The following is a 19,750-nucleotide window of genomic DNA, read 5'->3' as shown; positions in this document are numbered from 1 at the left end:
CGTCTCCAGATACACACTGGTCACGATGCTTCCTCGCATACCTGCGATTCACGTACAGCATTTTGTATGGAGTAAATGCTTCAGTGTAAAACATCTATAGAAACAAAACTCTGAAAAGAACCCAAAACCCCGTCCTGCAAAAATGCAGCTTCCCAATTTTGTTTCGCAATTTCTGTGTAACTGCAACTACACATCTTTTCACGTTTAAGCAATGCTCCACTCGTATTCCCCTCACTGTGCTCATAGTCTTTGCCTAGCTACGTACTGGCTTGGCCATGCTTGGTTCATGATTTATAGGAATGTTACATGGAGGAAGAGTCCTTTTATGTCCTACTTTCAAAAACCTCTCCCCGTTTGCCCCTGGTAAGCCCTTTGACTTCATAGTGTGTTTGGCTGGACGTAAATTCCACTTTTCCATGGTCCAAGTTGTAAGTGGTGGGTATCATGCTTAGGTTTTCCCTTCTCTAAGATTCTCTTAAATCATTTCTGAAGTACTTTTATGGCTTCATTTCATACCTCAAATCTGTGGTCTATCCAGAATTTTGTTATAGGGAAGCAGGATCCAGGTTTTTCTGTCAAAATGGCTAGCCAGCTGTTCCATTAAAAAGAACCCACATGCGCCCCATTAAATTTCCTTGTATTTACAATTTCCAGGCCCTCCACTGCCCTATTGTCCTTCTCCTTTTGCTAAATCACGATAGTTTATAATGCTTCATACCTGGAGGCCGTTGTTTCCTCTTCTGAGGATTTACCAGATCATTCCCCATGTTGACTTTGCCAAAAGAACTGTGTCGAGTTAAACAATAAATCCTATCAGTGTTTTAATTGTGATTGCATTGCATGAAGGCTGACGTCTGGACAACATTGCCTTAGGAGAACAAGGTGTGTCTGCAATAACTTGAGTCATTTCTGTCCCTCGCAGGATTATTGAACCCGACCAGCAGCAAGGGTGTGGCCACCCACCCTTGCCCCAGATCCTGCCTCTGGAGTCCACCCGGCCAAGGCTCTGGGCTGGCTCTCCCACCGCCTCCTTCTCTGCTGAATGCGACCCTGTGACTCACACCAACCTCAGCTCAGATCCACCGGGATGGTTACTAATTGCCTCGAAATCGTGGAGAACACTCCACCGTCCTTGTGCTTAAGGACAAGCAATAGTGATGTCATCTTCCATGTGGAACTAAATGGGGTGGTTTATGGGCACTTGAAAGCAGTGTGACCTTGGGCCAGTTGCTTCTGGTCTCCAACCCCCTTCTTCCTCCTTCCTGTAAAATGCGATCTCCCTGGCTCAGGGAGGTGAGGGACCCTCCCAGCCTTCCCCCAGGCACCTGCGCCCCTTCCCCCAGGCACTTGCACAGCCAGCCTGCAGCATGGGGTGCCCACCCTGCAGCATGGGGCGCCCACCCTGCCCCGCCACTCCCAAATCCAAGTCAGAAGTCAAAGATTTTTATTGTTCTACCGACACTTCTGAAAAGGGATCTAATTGAGAAAATAACAAAGCATTTAAGAGTTTCATCTCCAGAGAGCACCTAAGTCTGACAGGAGGTGTCGAAACCTCCTCTTCTAGGCTCAGGGCTGAGAACGGTTAGCATATCGAATGATCAGTAAAAACATGCAAAAGTGAGAAGGAAAAGGAAAAAAAGGCTGCATTCCCCCAAGCCGAGGGGGACGGAATTTCAGAACGAGGGGGAGGCAGGGTGTACAAGTACCAGGTGGCTCTCCCTTCCCCCCACATTATCTTCCAAAACAGCTCCAAGCTCGGAGAAGGCAACGAGCCCACCCCTCGTCTCTGCTCAGCGCTCCCCCATCCTGTACCTGTGGCCAGGGCCGCAGGACCCTGTCCTTGTGCTCCCGGGGGGCCAGGACCCGGCCCCGGCTCCGGCTCCTCCCCTCTTTGGTTCCACTCAGAGAACAATTGTGCTTGACAGACTCATCCCCTGCCCTCATTCCAGGCTCCCACTGGTGGGCTCAAGGCACTCACAGGAGTCCAGGGGAGCCCCAGGACACCCACCTGCCCTTGTGCTCTGGGTGGGCCCATCCGTGGGCACATTCCCCCATCCTCAGCCCGGATCTGGGCATCCAGATGTGGGACCGTCCAAGGAACAAGCCTTTTAGGACTTCACCAACTGTGCAGACATTTCTGAACCCCGCACCACATCCCTCCCTGTCCCCTCTCCCGGGCCCCCCCCCCCAGCCCGGCCCCTCCATCCAGTCCTTCTCCCGGGCTGCCATCGCAGCTGTGGGTGGCCCGTGGGCGGCCCCTGGACGGCCTGACTTCAGGGTGGCAGTCACGGACTCCACCCTGGGTGCCCCCCTGCTCCCCCGGCCCCGGGAGCTCAGCGGAGGTGGGGCCTCGAGAGGTCACGGCTCTGGTACAGGGAGGCGGGCAGGGCCGGAAAGGAACAGGAGACACGTCACATCTAGGGAAAGGTGTCCAAAGTACAAGCGAAGCGAGGGGAAGGAGGAGGGCCGGAGTGGCCAGAAGAGAAAAAAGGAAGAGGGCAGGGGCGAGGCCTGGAGGGGGAGGCCCTCACACCACCCCGCAGATGAGCGTCTCCACCACAAAGGTGTTCTCGAAGTGGCGGATGGCGTTGCAGCTCTTCGCTCCTCGCTTGTTGATCCCTGGGAGGGAAGGGAGAATCTCAGTGAGGACCGTGCCCTGGCCCAGGGCTGGCGGGGTCACGGAGGCCACCTGGCCCAGAGGCCGCCCAGACTCACCCGGCCACCTTCCCTGCTGTGTGGCCTCAGGGGGGTCACTTAACCTCTCTGTCCCTCGCTTCCTCATCTTTCGAGGGGCAGCGAGAATGCTGACGAGGATAACTTACACGCTCTTAGCGTGGGCACCAGGGCCTGGCGCACGGGGCGCGCGGAGTTACCGGGCGCTGCTGCTGGGGGGTGGCCATGGCTTAGGGCTCGGGGCAGGGGCCCCGGACGGGAGGGGCCGGCCACTCACGCCTCCGGGTAGCCCGGCGCCGCAGCCGGTACGTGTCCTTCCCACTGCACAGGTGGTAGATGAAGGAGCCCAGGGCCTCTTTGTCGCTGACGTGCTCGGTCACCACCATCTCCTCCTGGATGATGTACGTCTGCGGGAGGTAGGTCCCTCTCTGTGAAGGGAGAGGCCGCAGCGCTGGGTCAGTACCCGGGGTGGGAGTGGGGGGCTCTCCTGCCCCAGACTCCACCTGTCCACACCACCCACTCCCCTTGTTGCCATCCTGCCCACTCAGAGCACCCCCTGCCACACACACACCTGAAATGCCTGTCCACACCCTCCTGGGCCCCCCTCACCCAGAGGCCCCGTGGCTTGCCCTCTGGATGCCCCCAGGCGTTTTCTGGTTGTGCCAAGTGCTTGCACCCACAGTACTGCGTGTGGGAGCCTGGCCTCCCACCCCAAGGGGGAGTGCTGCTCGTAGGACATGGCCTGGGGGGCCAAGGAAGCTGGTCTCAGGGCTCTTCATGAGAGAGGAAGGCAGAAGAATGGCAGGGAGAAGAAAAGGAGGCGTTGACTCTGGGTGTGGGAGAAGGAAGATGGAGGAGGGGTACCAATCTGGGGCGCTGGGCCCAGCTGACAGCAACATCCCTGGGCACCTGTCCCCCACCCCCGATCCTCACCGCAGGAACCTCCTTGACGCAGGCCTGGCCTCCACGGGGAAGCAGGGCAAGGTGCCACAAGAGCCTCTGCTCACCTTCACATTCATGAGGAGCTCCCAGAAGTTTCGAGGGGGCAGCACGATGGTGGTGTTGAGCTCGATCACATAGCACTTGTCCAGGGAGATGTCATGGTAGGCAGTGAGCCCCTGAGCAGGAGGGGGGTCTGTGTCAGGCTCTGCAGGCAAGGGCCTGGCCCTGGGGGGCTAGGATGTGTCCAGCCAGCAGAGGGCTGAGCCCTACTGTGCCAGCATGATGTGCCCCTGATTCCTATAGACCTGGAGACGACCTGGACCCTCAGCAGGAGGACCCCTAGGAAGCTCTGGGAAGCGAGCATGGGGGACACACACCAGGGAATCCTGTGTTTCTCTGGCCTCAAAACTGTCACTGGTGAGAGAAGTGAGAAGGATGGGGTGTCTGGGTGGCTCAGTCAGTGAGGCGTCTGCCTTCGGCTCAGGCCATGATCCCGAGGTCCTGGGATCGAGCCCCATGTCGGGCTCCCTGTTCAGTGGGGAGTCTGCTCCTCCCTCTCCCTCTCCCTCTCCCTGGCCCCACTCATGCTCTCTCTAGTACATAAATGAAATATTAAAAAAAAAAAAAAAAAAAAAAAGAAGTGCAAAGGATAGTTACATCTGGGTAGGGTGAGACTGGCTGGGGGGGGGGGGGTGGAGCGAGGGCACACAGGAGAACCTTCTGGAATGCTGGCAAGATTCCAACACTTGGCCTGGATGGTGTCACATGTGGGTCTCTGGGAAAATCCACTAAGCCACGCACTTCGTGCCCTCGGTGGTAAGTGTGCCTGCCACACCTCAGTAAAATGTCAACACAAAATACCCAATTACAAGGCACAGTGGCCTTGCCCACGAAGGCCAGTGTCTGCAAGCTGTCGGGGGCAGAGGAGAAAATCCACCACGGCTAGGTCACATTGGGTGGTAAACACTACTGATGTAACAACAGCAATGTGTGTAAAATCCTGACGAGCCTGGCTCGTGGACGTCCCCTACACATACTTGCCATCGCACAGCACATGCTCAAAGGAGGGACTAGGGGCAGTGGCATTCATTCTCCTTTGGTTCCTGTTCTCCTTTCTCGTGACCCTTGCTGGAAGAGGGGGCTCTGGGCCGTCAGGACACCCACCGCTCCTGCCCCAGCCCCGGCCGGCCTCACCCGCTGGAAGTCATGGATGATGTCTGCAGGGTCACCACCGCCAAACTGGGGCACGGGCACATTGATGCGCTCGTAGTTCTCTTCGAGGTAGATCTTCACGTCCTCCTCCAGCTCCATCCGAGTGCGGGCCTGGGAGGACAGGGAGTCCTCGTAGAGAACCCCACAGTGGAAGAAGTTGTCTCGGGCCAGCTGAGCAACGTGGGGAGAGAGACAAACTGGTCACGCGGCGCCCTGGGGACAGCCACCCTGCCCACCCCACCGTGCCACGACCCCAAGGCCCCGGCAAAGCAGGCAGGTTGGGACCATGAGACCCATTTCACAGATGGAGAAACTGAGAAATGTGGGGGCCCAGGGAGGGCGAGCCGGACGCATCAGGTCCTAGGAGGACAGCCTCCGTGGCTCTCGGGGGCAAGCACAGGAGCCCAGATCGAGCCGGCTGGGCCCTGCAGGAAGAGCGGCTGAGAGGCAGGCAGCAGTGGGAAGATTCTGGAAGCACCGCTACAGCCAGCTCCATGTCCAGCCTCACACGAGTCCCACCACCTTCCCCGGACCCCGTGAGCGACCCTGACGAACACTGTGTCCCTATCTGAACAGCCAGCCGAGTCCCCCCATCATCCAGGGCAGGGAGGCAGCGAGACGACCGGGGCCAAGCGGCTGAGCACGGGGACCAGCGTGGCCACCTGTCCTGCTCCAGGGGCTCCTCTAGGTCCGCGCGCAGACACTGGCCTGTCGTGGGCAGAATTTCCCTCTCTCGGAGTGTACGCTGTCCCAGGGGGGTGAGTCATCACACATGAATCACACTGTCCAGGGCACAGACACAGAGGCTGCTCTGAGGTGCCCCCACCCCCCAGCAGCTGGGGCGGGGTGAGGAACCCCAAGAGAGCACTGGCTGGGGAGGCGAGAACCAGGAACAAGTGGGGAGCTGGTCATGGAGGGGGAAGGCGGGGGGCGGGGGGGGGGCGAACAAAAGGGAAGTCGGCAGTTGTGTGGGAGCTGAGGTTTCCAGGGGAAAGTCACACGGAATACAAAAACTCTTCAGTAATTTCCATCACGAAAAAACTAAGTAACGAAGCTAAAAACCATTGCTCGAGGCGGGGAGGAGGTCACTCAGGTCCTAAATGACTGGCGAGCCTCGGCTGCTTTGTCACTCCGAAATTCCCGGCTTGTGGCACTTACAGGTATTCTTTTGGGCTTTAACAGAACTACTTTGGGGGCACCGTCCCCACCCCCCCCCAGGTCTGGACTGACGATGATGTCACTGTGACCATGACCAGCTCGGGCCCAGCCTCGTGCCCTGAGCGGCGGCTGTGTGAGCACATAACCGGGTGCTATCACGGGTGGAGGCCACCGCTTGCAGGAGGCGGTGGTGGGGATTCTGGCCATTAACCCGCTTGCCACCTCGTTTTGTAATCCACTCCGTGTCCAAGGAATGGAAGTCCCTAAAGCATGACCCCTGGGCACAGGGTCTGGCTCTGAGAGGGTCACAAGAGCTCCAATTTCTGCCGGATCTGAGCTTCTGGTGCTAACACTCCAGGGTGACACTGTGGGAAGGGGCCATGGATGCCCATCCCAGCTCCCCCACTGTTGCCTGTGCTCCTGGGAGTTCCCTGTTGGCCCTCAGGTGTGTCTGAGGCCAGAGGTAAGGACGGTCCATCAGGGTCTGTGGGAGTCAGGGGGTGGGGCTCCAGCACCAGGCAAGGGCCTGGGCGGGCTGGCTCGTGCCCAAGGAGGCCCCAGGGAGGGAGGATGCGGGTCTTCTGGGCTTGGCTGGTCACTCACTCCCACCTGGAGGCAGGTCACCCGGCTGCCACACCTGCCGCCTCCCCGAAGTCCTCTCTAATCACTACCTGTCCCTGAGCCCCAGGCCTCCCTCCCGCCTGGCCTCACCTGTGCGAGGAAGAAGTATCTGTAGATGTAGACGGAGGCAAACACGAGGCCCATGAGCAGCACGACCATGCCCATCGACAGGTAGCACACGCCGCCCACGGAGCCCCCCTTCTTGTAGCGCTGTGGGGGGGCCCGCTCCTCCTGTGGATTGCAGTGCCGGGTCAGCCCGATGCTGGTTCTGCTCCTCTGGGAATCCTCCCACCCCTTTCCCAAAGTGAGACGTCCCCCTGCAGCTGGGTAGCGCGAGCCCTGGGACAAGTGGCGGGGGGGGGGGGGGGAGGCAGTGCTGAGGCTACATGGAGCATTATCTGGAAGGAATGCCTTGCCGGGGCCTCCCCGGTTTCCTCCCAGGTAAAGATAAACTGAGACCCGCATCAAAGCCACACAGAATGACCCACTGGGATCAAGCAGGTCCATGTGGCTCACCCACTAGTTCCCTTTATTATACCGGCCGTAACGACAGTCTATTCTCTTAAATATAGAACAGGGGAAGCACAGACATGGCCTTAGTAATTGCAGCAGACCTAGGACCTTGTAGGAACTGGAGGTGCACTGGGCAGGCTGGGAGCTGCTGCCCTGGGCACGGGGGAGCCAGGGAAGGCTTCGGATCTGCCCACAGGCTACAGTGCACACGGTGGCCTGGAACTGGGGCCACAGGAGGTGGCTTCTGGGCTCCACCAGGAAGGCTGTGGCAGGGAGTGGTCACTAGCTGAGAGACGCAGAGGCTCCAAGAAGCTCACGGGGTCTGGGGGGTCTGGGCACAGTGCTTGTCCCCCTCCAGCCAGGCAGCCCTGGGCACCGCTCAGCCTGGGCGGGGGGACAGCCACGGCCCCTCACAGGTGCACAGGTGCTGGCCAGCAGGAGTGGAACCTCAGGGCTGAAGTCTGGAAGTTTCTGGAGGCCAGGGCATTTCTGCCAGGAGGGAAACGTGGCTACAGTGGCAACAGGTGCCATCAGGGAGGCCAGAGCGGGAGGCTTCTTGGAGAAAACCTGCTCTGGGATGCCAGTCGGGCTCCGGACAGCAGCTGCAGGGCTGCCAAGTCACAGCAAACTGCTCCAGGGCACACGGGTCTGGAGCGGTGGATGCAGGGCTGTGTGTGCAGATCTTAGGAACCTGCTTGACCTGGAGCACCAGCCCGAGAGCTGGTGATTCAGGCTCTTAACGACCTGCGTGACCTTGGCCGTCTCTCAGGATTGTGCGTGTCCTCCCTCACCTGCCCTGGGACATGTGGCAAAAGCCCAGGCCTGTCTCTGTCTCTGCTGTCTGCCGTTCTGTCCCTCCTGCATGGTGTCCACATACAGTCAGGGTGAAGTCAGAGTCCAATCCCAGAGACACCCCCCCACCCCCCCAGCCTCCAGGAGCTGAGGCAGGTGGGAGAAGGGAAGGAGCTCCCGCCTGGAAGCCCGAAGAACTGCACGTGTGCCATGAACCTCCTGCTTAGCCCCCTTTGTGCCATGTGTCCTCACTCCCTTTAACCTGGGGGCTGGCCTGGTGTGGTGCTCTGGTCCCTGTCCCTGAGGCCCCTTGGCTTAGAGAAAACAGGGTATGCGGCCCAGGCCTCAGGAAGCAAGGGGAGCACCATCAGAGGGCAAATGCCCCCCAGCCTGGGGTTCTCCCACTCACCCAGGAAGAGGACAAAAACACCCAGAGGACCCTCCCCCTCACTGGGCACATCCATCCCTAGACCAGTTAGCTCCCAGCCTCTGCACCACGGGACAGAGGTACCCCGGCCCATCCCACTCCCCAAAACCCCTGTCTGCTGTCCTCCAGGGAGCTCACCCAGCAGGCTGGGAGGTCAAACCCATTGCTCCAAACTCACTAGCTGACTGCTGGGGCTCTCACCACCCCAGCCCTGCTGCGGGGCTCCTGCGATCAAGACCAGGGAGGCAAGTTTGTGAGACCACCACCCGGCTGGCATCTGCTCAGCACCCTGGGGTGCCCTAACCAAGGTCCCACAGGGACAGGTGCTGCCACAGGGGACAAGCCACCCGGGGGCTCCTGGAGATGAGGTGCTGGCTTTTCTGCTCCTCCAGAGGCCTGAGTGGGTCCCAAAGTGCGACGGCTGCCCTGGGATCGACCAGCTGTGAATCCTGCCCGTGGGGTGGGGACACTCATACGCCGTGGGGGGAGTGGTGACCCCAGGTTGAGAGGGGCTCCAGCAGGGACAGGGATCCCCTTGAGGACAGGATTGCAAGCTCCCCCCACAGCTTCTCTTTTGAGAAGTGAAGACACGGGGATTAAAGGAGAAGGAGAACCTGAGAGCCCTTTGTCAGGATGAAGTGCTAGATAAAAATAGCCGAGCTGTCTCCGCTGAATCTATTCTTTGCAGGGCCAAGGCCCCGGACAGCTGTTGAGGCTGCACACTGGCCATGCTTTTGCTCCTGCATTCAGGAAAACTGGAGAAGTAGGCTTGTGAGAACTGCTTTTCAAAAGAACAAAACAAAACAAGTCAATGGGCCACAAGCACGAGAGCCCGAGGGCCTGCTCCGGCTCCAGGAATAAGTCCACAAACAGGGAGCGCCCATGGTTTTAAAGCAGCCTTTCTGCTCCGGGCTGGGTCAGGTGTGGGCACCTGTGGTGGCTATGTGGCCGAGGATCCCCTCACCTTTCCTAGCTGTGCAGCAGACACACCTCTCACGCGTCCGGGGCTCACACACAGCTCCCTATCCTACCACTACTGACACCCCTCCCGCCTACAGGGCCCAGACCCCAGAAGCATCATGAGCAGTGCGCTGGAAGGGAAAGCAGGACCTGAGCTTGCCAGGAGGCAGACCGGAGCCATAGATGTCCCTGCTTTGAGACAAAAGGCACTTCAGGCACCAAGCCCCACACCAGAGGGAGGGCCCCTGAATTCTGCCCCGAAGCTGCCATCGCTTACGGGGCCCCACACAACACGACAGGGAACCTAGGGGTTCCTGGCTGCCCAGGACCGCGGAGAAGCCTGCTTCCTGAGCCCCCCACGCTGCTTCACTTGTGCTGGAGACCCAGGAAAATGTCAGCCCCCCCATGGAGCAGCCAGGCATTTGGGGGGGCTTCCATTTAGAAAGGAGGAAAACACAGCCTACTGTTTCCAAGGCAACGGGGCTTTCTGAGCAAAGCGCCTCGCTGTGCACTCGTGTGGGGCGCGTGAGCCGCCGGCCGGGGACCACGAGGGGCCTGGGCCTCCCCTGCCCGCTGCACCGAGGCCCCCGACGGTGCTCATTAAATGGTTTAGCAAAGCCAGGGCTACGGAGGTCAAGGGGAGCCCAGCCAACTGGAGCATTAGCTGGGCGGACTCCCATGACTCCTGGAGGGCCCCCCCCAGCTACAGTTCCTCGGTAACAATGTCCAAATTAACTGCAAGCAGATTAAACTACAATTGCAGGCTGCTGGGCGGAGGCTGGCAGGGAGCCAGCAATGCACTTGCTGCCGCCCTGGTGGGGGAGGGGCGCTCGCCGGGCCCTCCTGGGCTTCATTCCCCCTCAGCATCTTTCCCAGGCTGCGGATCAGATTCAAGGTCACCAATGCCCGTGTGTGTGTGTGTGTGTGTGTGTGTGTGTGTGTGTGTGTGTGTGTGTGAGAGCACCAGCCAGCCAGACCTAGTGGGGGTGGGAGCAGCGGGCAGAGGCCCACCATCCACCAGCACACAGCTGTGCTCCCCGTACAGACAGCTGGGTGAACGGCGACAGGGAGTCCGGGGACCCCAGTCCCGTCACGTGGCTGGAGGCCTGGGCACCCACTGGGTGAAGAACAGCACGGACCCCTGAGGACTCCTGCACCACCCACTCCCCTGCATCTACTGGCTTCCTGGCAGGCAAGATGAGAGACTCCGGGGGACAAAGGCTCCATCCATGGATGAGAAGCAAAGCTGGCTGCTGGAAGAGCCCTCCCGGGGGAGAGAGAGAACTTGGGAGAGGGTGTGTGTTTGGGGGGAAGTGGGGAGCCAGGCTGCACATCCGTGATTTTACCATAAATGATTTTTTTCCCCTAAGGGGAACTCATCCTCCCCGGGAGTCCGCTCACAGCCTTGAAACAGGCAAGGTCCGGCGAACAGAAAAGAGAGGGAAACAGAAGAGAAAAGCCGTCGAGATGTGTTCAGAAGCCGAAGCCCCTCTGGGAAGGCCCCGGGCAGGCCAGGCGTGGGCCGGCCGAAGCCCCCAGCCCGCCACCGGGGCACGATCTGGAGCAGGGCTACCTTTCCAGAAGGTCCTTCAGCCCGGCCGTCAGGGCCGGCGGGTACTGGGGCACTGGGGCAGGAGCACTCCCGGCCGGCCAGGTCGGCCTTCCCGGCTGGCAGGGGACCCTCCCCCAACCGGCTCCCCCACGCCCAGGGCCCGAGGCCGGGACTCGGAAAGTGAAATCTGATCCCCAGGTATGCAGGCTGGGGGAGGGGGCGACGCAGGAGCCATTAATCAAAGGCAAAGCCAAGGAGAAAATGAGCCGGTGCTGAGAGGATGGTATTGAACCTGTCTCCCGCCCCGGGCAGCCCCACCCCCGCCGTCTGCAGCCCCCAGCCCAGCCCAGTCCGTGCAGGCCCACACCTGGCTGCGCGCGTGCGTGTGCCCACTCAGGCCCCGGCTGGCCCGCAGGCCCCCAAGGGGAAGACCGGCCTAGCTGGTGCGTGCTAGGAGGGGGTGCTTCCCGGCCAGCCCACTTTCCAGGCTGGCTTCCCGCCAGTCGGCCTTCAGCGCAGGCTTCTCAGTACCTCCGAGGCGCGCGCCAAGGGGAGGGTGGGCAGCTGGAAGCCCAGCTGGGCCCCCGCCCCCATCCCTTCGCGGCCCACTGAGGCACTTCCTTCCATCAGCAGGTCTGGGGACAGAATCTTCCTTGTGTTGGGGTTTTTGCTCAGAAGCAGGGGGAGCCCCGCTGTGAGGGTGCTGCAAAGGCCTTACCCTGGCCCCTCAGGGCCTGCAAGCAGGTGGACATTTGCATCTAACAGCCACAGGGGAGCTCACTGCCGAGGGGAGGGCGTTCATGGACTCCTCTGTTCATCAGCAGGTCCTTCCAGGGCTTTATAACTAATTTTTGAGTCCAGGTCAGTAGCCAAGGAGGGTTCTTGGGTCACCCTCAGCCAGAAGAAACCTTCGAATAAGCTTTCCTCTGCGTCCCCATGGGCATGGGGCAAACCTCAGATGCTCTGTCTCAATAACGGAGAAGGCTGGGCCTCCCAGTCGGCCTACCTGTCCCACCCACCTTCTCCTTCAGTGCCCTAATAGATGGTGGCACTCTGTCTGGAGCCCGGCAACCTGCTGTGCTCACTGCCAGAGGCAGGAGAGGGGGGCTCCATCCATGCCCTAGTTACTGGACAACGGGAACGTGCCCCTTGGCCAGGTGAGGGCACAACAGGCTCAGAGCAGTGAACAATTCCCGCTCTTTCCCGCTCCAATTCCAGCAGGCAATTGGCAGAAACGACATGTAACATCCAAAGCCCCCTCCGTTTATCACCTCAGGGCCTCGGGGAACCATGATCATTTACTGCTATGCAGTTCTGTCCTAGGTGGTGCCAGGATTTTAATCCTCCTCCTGGGCCCCCAGCGCTCCTCCGTGCCAATTAAGACAGCTAGGGGCCTTGCCCAAACTAACGAGGTTTGGGAGAGGAGGCCCGCTCAGCAGGCTCAAGGCCATTACAAACAGCCCCGGGAAGATGGGGAAGATGTTGATATTTCCATTTCACGCTGGGTGAGGGGGAAGAGAGGATGCTGGCTGGGTTTCAGTGCCAGAAACTGGATGTCAGTTACTGCCAAGGTGATGCTGGCATCTGCCATCCGGCCCGACACCATCAGCAGGCTGCTGCTGGAGAATGTGCCACTCCTGTGAAATTTGGTGGACCTTCTCAGAGTTTGAATTCCATCCCCTACTGTCTTCTGCTTAAATCCTATAGTCCTCAGAGGCAGGGTCCTGAATTCCAGGCCTGAGCAGGGCAGCAGGCCCTGGGAGTAGGCTGGTTCTTTGGTGGAGGGAGGAAGGAAGCTTGAAGAGACCCTTGCAAACTTTTAAAGACCATGGTCTTCAAACATGGAATGCCCCCTGCCCATGTAAACATGGGATGAAGATGGAGCTGTTTTGGTTGGGGGTACATTGCAACCCCCACCCCCCACCCCCTGACCTAGCCCAGGTGGTCCTAGGTGATGCAGTGGCCACACCAGGGCAGGAGAGCTGGCCTGCAGCTCCTTGGTGCATTGCTCACTCAGGGTCTTTGCTAGAGATGTGACACCCACCTCTGAGGCCCCTTTCCAGAGTCCCCTCTTTGGTGGCCCCAGGCCCAAGTCTTCCCCTGCAGCCCTGGTTAATACTCCGGGCAAGGTTGAATCTGAGCCACAAAACTTGGGGAGGGACCTCCGCGCTGAGGAAGACTCATGGGAAGCAAGGGGAGCAGACAAAGACTTTGGAAGTCCAGTCTTATGGGACGGCTGGGGGCACCCCAAGACCGCCGGAGACCACGGCTACGTGGGCAGCTTTGCCGGAGCACAGGGCAGCCAGGCTGGACCAGCCCTCGCTCCCCTCCCCTCGCCTCCCTGCCGCCACGCGTCCTGCCCTCTCCGGGTCAGACTCCACGCAGCTCAGACAGTTTTCCACCGGCGGAAATGCCTTCTCTCCCCCCGGCCGGAGGGCAGGGGGAGGCGGGGGAGGACGCCGGAGGGGGCGGGGTGCACCGAGGAGGCCCGCCCCCACAAAGAGCCTCCGGGATGCGGGAGGGCACCGGGGCAGCGGGGGAGCCTCCCCGCGGGATGCAGGGAGCTGCCCGGAGCCGGAGAGGAAGGAAGAGCGGGGCAGGGAGGCCCAGATGGGCGCCCGGCCTCATAACCTGCAACCCCGAACCTCAGACCTTGAATGCTGGACGTGCAGCCGGGCGGTTCTGGTCGCTTTCCATCTCCTCACCTTCTGGTCCACCAATTCAGGTGGGCCTTTCAGCAGCACAGTCCCAGCCCCTCGTTTGGGACGAAGTCACCGGCGCCTCCTCCATCGCTGGCACCGGACTCGATGCCCCCCAACCCCCCGCCATTCCCCACCGATCCTGACCCACCTCCCTACTTCGGGGAAACGCAGTCCGAACCTCCTCCCATCCCCCAGCTGGGGCTCGACTCTCGGCCCCTCCCCCTTGATTAGAAACAGACGCAACCCCCCCACCAGCATTCTTCCAACTTCTTCCTACCGGCCCCGTCCGCTGTCTTGGGGCCGGCCGCCTGCGGCCCCTCCGGTTTTGGAAGAGACCTCGAGCGCTTCCCCACCCGGGGACCTGCGCCCCGGACCCCTCCCGCTCTTTGGACCTCTGCTTTCGGCGGCCCCAAGCCCCCTCCCACAGGGGATGGAGGCCCCATTCCAGCCGCTCGGTCCCTCCGGTCACGGCTCCGGGCCCCCGATGCGCCTCGAACGGTTCCCGGGGCCCGCGGGGCGCGCGTCGCCCCCAAGAAGTCCAGCCCAAGCGCCCCCCACCCCCGGCCCCTCTTACCCGAGCCGGCGTCAGCAGGATCTCAGCGGCCGGAGCCGGGGCCGCAGCCGCGGCCGCCGCCTTGTCGGCCTTGTCGCCCTTGATGCCGGCCACGGCGGGCTGGAAGCTGATCTTCACCATGGCTGCGGCCGGCCGCGCGTCCGCCCTGCAGCCTCTGCCCGGGCAGCCTCGGGCTGTGCAGCCGCCGCTCCGCGCTCCGCAGGCACCGGAAGTTTGGCTGGTGCTCGAGTCCCTTTCCCTAGCCCCGCCCCGCCTCCAGCCAGCCCCGCCTCCAGCCAGCCCCGCCTCCAGCCAGCCCCGCCTCCAGCCAGCCCCGCCTCCAGCCAGCCCCGCCTCCAGCCAGCCCCGCCCCCGGCTCGCCCCGCCCCCGGCTCGCCCCGCCCCTAGTCAGCCCCGCCCCCGGCTCGCCCCGTCCCGTCAGCCCCGCCCCCAGTTCGCCCCGCCCACCTCACTTCGCCCCGCCCCCGCCGTCACTCCGCCCCGCCCCCCCGCGGGAGGGGCTTGGCACTCGCTGCGCCTGCGCCGCCTTCCCGCCCCCGGGGCGCTCAGTGACCCCTGCCGGGCGCGAACCTCCAACCCTGGAGGGCTGAGGTTTGCTCACATGCTCAGTCACTCACTCAGGCAGTCGCTCGCTCGCTCACTCGCTCGCTCATTCACCCCATCCATGCATCCATGCATCCAATCACACATGGACTCAGCCTCTTTCGCAGCCTTACCCCTTCCAGCTTCCTCTCCAAGACCAGTGTCCCCATAACATGATCTTTGTTGAAAGAATGTTTGCCAGGCAGGCAAATGCAGCTTCTAGACAAATTCTCCATCCCCTCTCCCTCCCTTCATACCCTCCTCTTTGGAAACGCTGCTGCCTTCACTGATCCTGCTCTCCTCATGGCTCGCTCCTCCCACCTGTCCTGGGCCCTGGAGGAGGCTTCAAGGCCAGGTGCTGAACTGCTTGCCTGTATCCTGCATCCATCCACATCCTTCATATTCCATCATCCTTTTTCCTTCATTTTTCATTCCTGTAGAACCTTCCTGAGGGTCTCTGGGGATGCATGCTAAGGATGCTGAGAGTAGAGAAATGAGGGCAGCCTGCGGCCTCGTTAGTGAGTGACAAGCTCTGTTGCCAGTTTCCCGCCTATCAGGAGGGTCTAGTGTGGTGGGAGGACCTGCCAGGGGGTGACTGGCGGCTTGGGTTCTAGTCAAGACTCTGCCCCTGCAAAGCATCACTGATACTGTGCAGGGCCAGGGGCTGGTGTTACTGGAGTGTCTCTTGGCACCCAAACCCTGGATCTTTCCTTACTGTCCCTGGTCCAGACTGGACTGGGGACAACACCCAGCAATCCACACAGAGCCTTGGGCTGAACACCAGCTTTTGGCTCTGCAGCTGAGTTGACTGCAGAAGGGAGGGGAGTCTAAGAGTTTGTTGAGGACAGCCCGAAGTCCTCCATTGACCCTTCCTACCCGTCAGGTCTTGGGTGGTTGCCTTGAGCCCTAGGTGCTCTCATCCTAGACTCCAACATCCTGGTTCAGATCTTGGATGAACCTATCAGCCTTGAGGACAGATAGCTTGAGAAGGAAGATTTAACAGATGCTAAGGTTCCCACTCTGGGAAACTGAGAAGGACAGGGAAGGTGGAAGAGGGTGGTTTGGAGGCCGACGAGTTTGGTTTGGGCAACAGCCAGAGACAAAGGGGCTATGGACTCCTATTTCTATTTATTGACTCCAAGAATTTCTAGTTGACTCTTGGTGTTTGGAGAAGTGAAGTCCCAGCCTTGGGTTAGATTCCCATCCAGCATCCCCAATATACATTCCTCCCTGCATGTCAAGCATTGTGTTAATCCCTGTAGCAAAAGATAGAAAGCCTTAAGATGCAACCCAGCAACCAAGGACCTATTCACATTCAACCTTCTGCTTGCCAAATTCCCATAATGTTTATGAAATTTACCCACAATGCTTTGTTCTTTTTTTATTGCTGAGTAATATTCCATTTTGTTAATATACTGCAATTGTCTATCCATTCTCTTGGTTGTGCACATCGGGGTTGCTTTTGGTCTTTGGCTATAATGAATAAAGCTGCTGTGACCATATCTGTACATAGCATTTTTTGTTGACATTTGTTGTCATTTTTCTTGAGTGTCACAAAGGGTGAGGTGGGAATGGTCCACTCCAGCAGATAGGCATATTTTATCACATGACACTGTTTTGAACACATGGTGATAATATAATGTGAACCAGTGCTTAGTTGATTTGGATTTATTATTGTTTTTAAATTCTCCACAGATGCTGCACCCCCTTGCTGCCTGACCTGGGGGACACCACTCCCACCACCCTTTCCCCTACCTCAGTATACTCCAGCCTAGGAGGGGAATTTTACCATTTTCTGCTCCCACTGGCAATGTAGGAGAGTTCCAGTTGCTTCACAACTTCACCAACATTTAGTGCTGTCAGTCTAAAGTTAGTAATCTTAGCTGATATAACAAGTTGTACTTTGTTATGGGTTTTTGTTTTTTTCTTTTTTGTTTTGTTTTGTTTTGTGTTTTTGTTTTTAGTGAGGGAACGGGGAGAGGCAGAGGGAAAGAGGGAGAGAAAATCTTAAGCAGGCTCCTCACCCAGTGTAGAGCCCAACACAGGGCTCGATCTCATGACCCTGAGATCATGACCTGAGCCAAAATCAAGACTTGGTCGCTTAACTGACTGAGCCACCCAGCTGCCCCCTTATTTTGGTTTTAATTTGCATTTCCCTGGTGACTAATGATGTTGAGTACCTTTTCTTATGGTATTGACCATTTGTATATCTTCTTTTGTGTAATGTCTGTTCAAGTCTTTTGGTCATTTTAGAGGTTAGATTGTCTTTTTTATTATTGCTTTGTAGGAGTTCATTGTACATTCTGGATACAAGTCCTCTGTCATACATATTTATTATGAATATTTCCTCTCAGATTGTGGCTGGTTTTTTCATTTCCTTAATTTTGTCTTATGATGAGCAGAATTTTATAGTTTTTTTTTTGAAATTTTTTTGAATTTTATAGTTTTAATACAGTTTAATGTATCAATCTCTAATTTTACGGTTAGCACTTTCAGTGTTTTATCTAAAACATCTTTGCTCAACCCTGAAATTGTGAAGATATGTTAGTATGTTTTCTTCTAGAAGCTTTGTAATTTTAGGCCTTACATATAGGTCTATGATTTATTTTTAGTTGTTTTTCTTAATGTATAGTGTAAGGTAGGAGTTAAGGTTTTGTTTTGTTTTGTTTCCTATATGATTATCTAGATGTTCCAGGATCATTTGTTTAATGAAATAGAAACTCCATTTTCCATTGAATTGCCTTGGCACTTTTGTCAAAAGGTTGGCAGTTTCTATGTTGGCTTATTTCTGGACTTATTCTGTTACATTCTTCTATTTTTTTTCTATCCTTTGCCAATTCACTCTATCTTGACTGCTGTAGATTTCTAGTAAGCCTTGACATCGGGCAGTGTAAAACTTTTTCATCTTTTGCAAGATAATTTTGTCCCTTGTAGATCCATATAACCTTTAGAATTGGCTTGTCAATTTCTACAAAACAAAACTTGTTAAATATAAATTGGGTCTGAGTTGAATCTAGAGATCAATTTGGGGAAAACTGATGTCTTAACAGTATTGAATTTAAATCCAGGAACATGGCATATCTCTCTGTTTGGCTCTTTAATTCTTCTCACTAATGTTTTGTAGATTTCAGTGCAGAGGTCTCATGTATCTCTTGTTAAATTTATGCCTAAATGTTTTATGTTTTTGATGTCATTGCATTTATTATTTTTGTCATCTTCCAATTCTTTACTGGTAGTATATAGACATACAATTGATTTCAAAAAAATGACTGTGTATTTTGTAAATTTAATAATATTTATCTGTCCTGGTATTTTTTATAGATTCCTTGGGCTTTCTAATATATATTCATGCCATCTGAGAACAAAGACAGTTTTACTCCTTTTTCTCTTTATGCTTTTTTTTTTTTTTTTTTTTTTCCCAGCCTTATTGGTTAGGACTCTAGGACAGTGTCAAATAAAAGTGTTAAGGGTAGATATCTTCATTTTGTTTCTCAAGAGGGAAAATGTTCAGTATTTTGCCATGAATGGAATTTGGTTGTAGGTTTTTCATAGATGCCCTGTGTATTAGTTTCCCAGAGGAAACTCTGTGGTGACATCACAACTTGGGTGGCTGAAAATAAGAATGTGATTATTTCAAAGCTCTGGAAGCTCTAAGTCTAGAATCAAGGTTTCAGGGGTGCCTGGGTGGCTCAGTCGGTTAAGCATTTGACTCTTGGTGTCAGCTGAGTTCATGATCTCATGGGTTGTGGGTTGTGAGACTGAGCCCCATGTTGGGCTCTGAGCTCAGTTTGCTCGGAGATTCTATCCCTCTGCCCCTCCCTCCACTCATGTCTATGCACACTTGTGCTCTCTCTCCCAAATAAACAAAAAGATCTATATAAATAAAATAAAGGCTTCAGTATGGTTATGCTTGCTTTTATACCTGTAGGGGATAATACTTCTTTTCTTCTAGTTTCTGGTATTGTTGGCAACCCTGGCATTACTTGACTTATAGACACATCACTCCAATCTTTGCCTCCATCATCACATGACTTTCTTCTGCCTGGGTCTCCGTTTTCACATGACACTTTCTTCCTCTTATAAGAACAATAGTCATATTGGATTAGGGCCCACCATGATGACTTCATATTAACTTGATTATATCTGAGAAGACCCTATTTCCAAATATAGTCACATAGGTTGTTAGAATTTCAACATCTTTCTAGCGGACACAATTCAATCTGTAACATCCTTAATCATATTGAGGAAATTCTCTCTTTTCCTAGTTTGCTGAGAGTTTTAATCATGAATGGGCATTACATTAGATCAAATACATTTTCTTCAGCTAAAGTGACCATATGAATTTCATCTTTTATTAGAAACTGTATTAATTGACCTTTGAATCTTAAAAGAGCCTTGTGTTCCTGGCATAAACCTTACTTGGTCATAATATGTTGACCTTTTCATATATTATTGGAGTCAACTGGTTGATATCTTGTTAAGCTTTGTTGTTGTTGTTTTTTCTTATCTATGTTCATGAGAGCCATTACGCTCTCTTTCCTTGTGATACCAGTTTTTGGTATCAGGGTTATGCTGACTTCATACAATGAATTAGGGAGTCTTTCCTCCTCCTTTTTTTTCTGAGAAAGTTTAAGTGAGATTGGTGTTATTTTTTCCTTAAGATATTTGATATAATTTACCAATAAAGGCATGGGGATCTGGAATTGTTATTCCAAGCTTATGGGTAAGCTTGTAACTATGAATTCAATTTCTTTAACAAATATAAAGCTATTCAGATTTTCTATTTCTTCCTATGTCAGTTTTGGTAAGTTGCATCTTTGAAGAATTTATCCATGTCATCTAAATTGTCAGGATGGTGCTATTTTAAGTGGAGAGATGGGTGTGCAAGGTCAGGACCCTCAGTAGACCAGAAGAGAGAACCCTAGACCAAGATCTTTGCCTGGGATCTTTCAGGATACTAAGGAGCGTATACCGTATACCGATACACCTGGCCTGGTGACCATTGTGCCATCTATGAAGGAAGAACAGGTGAAACAGTCTTG

At 55.9% G+C, this 19,750-nt stretch overlaps 1 protein-coding gene across 2 annotated transcripts; it reads right to left on the bottom strand.

Moving 5' to 3' along the window:
* Positions 1-1,427: 1,427 nt before the first annotated feature.
* On the bottom strand, positions 1,428-14,347 carry ITM2C (integral membrane protein 2C). 2 transcript variants are annotated; one of them, XM_038574148.1, is made up of 6 exons: positions 14,127-14,347; positions 6,697-6,837; positions 4,780-4,998; positions 3,681-3,791; positions 2,951-3,101; positions 1,428-2,619 (listed from the first exon to the last, which is right to left on the bottom strand). In XM_038574148.1, exons 1-6 carry the CDS (start codon positions 14,244-14,246, stop codon positions 2,528-2,530), a joined length of 834 nt encoding a protein of 277 aa, XP_038430076.1. In that variant the 5' UTR covers positions 14,247-14,347; the 3' UTR covers positions 1,428-2,527. The 2 variants fall into 2 exon arrangements, with proteins under 2 accessions (XP_038430076.1, XP_038430077.1); XM_038574149.1 differs by having other exon boundaries at positions 4,810-4,998; positions 14,127-14,342.
* Between the last annotated feature and the right edge of the window lie 5,403 nt (positions 14,348-19,750).

This window comes from Canis lupus, chromosome 25 (genome assembly GCF_011100685.1).
Source record: "Canis lupus familiaris isolate Mischka breed German Shepherd chromosome 25, alternate assembly UU_Cfam_GSD_1.0, whole genome shotgun sequence".
NCBI classification, from domain to species: domain Eukaryota; kingdom Metazoa; phylum Chordata; class Mammalia; order Carnivora; family Canidae; genus Canis; species Canis lupus.
The sequence above is the reverse complement of the archived record's forward strand: the minus strand, read 5'-3'. Positions and strand labels throughout refer to the sequence as shown.

Bases quoted from the DNA above. Each gene is read 5' to 3' on its own strand.
- ITM2C (XM_038574148.1), bottom strand. From the start codon at position 14,246: ATGGTGAAGATCAGCTTCCAGCCCGCCGTGGCCGGCATCAAGGGCGAC. The intron at 4,999-6,696 runs GTGAGGCCAGGC...CACGTTGCTCAG, and splicing joins GATACTTCTTCCTCGCACAG to CTGGCCCGAGACAACTTCTT. The intron at 2,620-2,950 runs GTGAGTGGCCGG...CTTCCCTCCCAG, and splicing joins GCGCCGGGCTACCCGGAGGC to GGATCAACAAGCGAGGAGCG.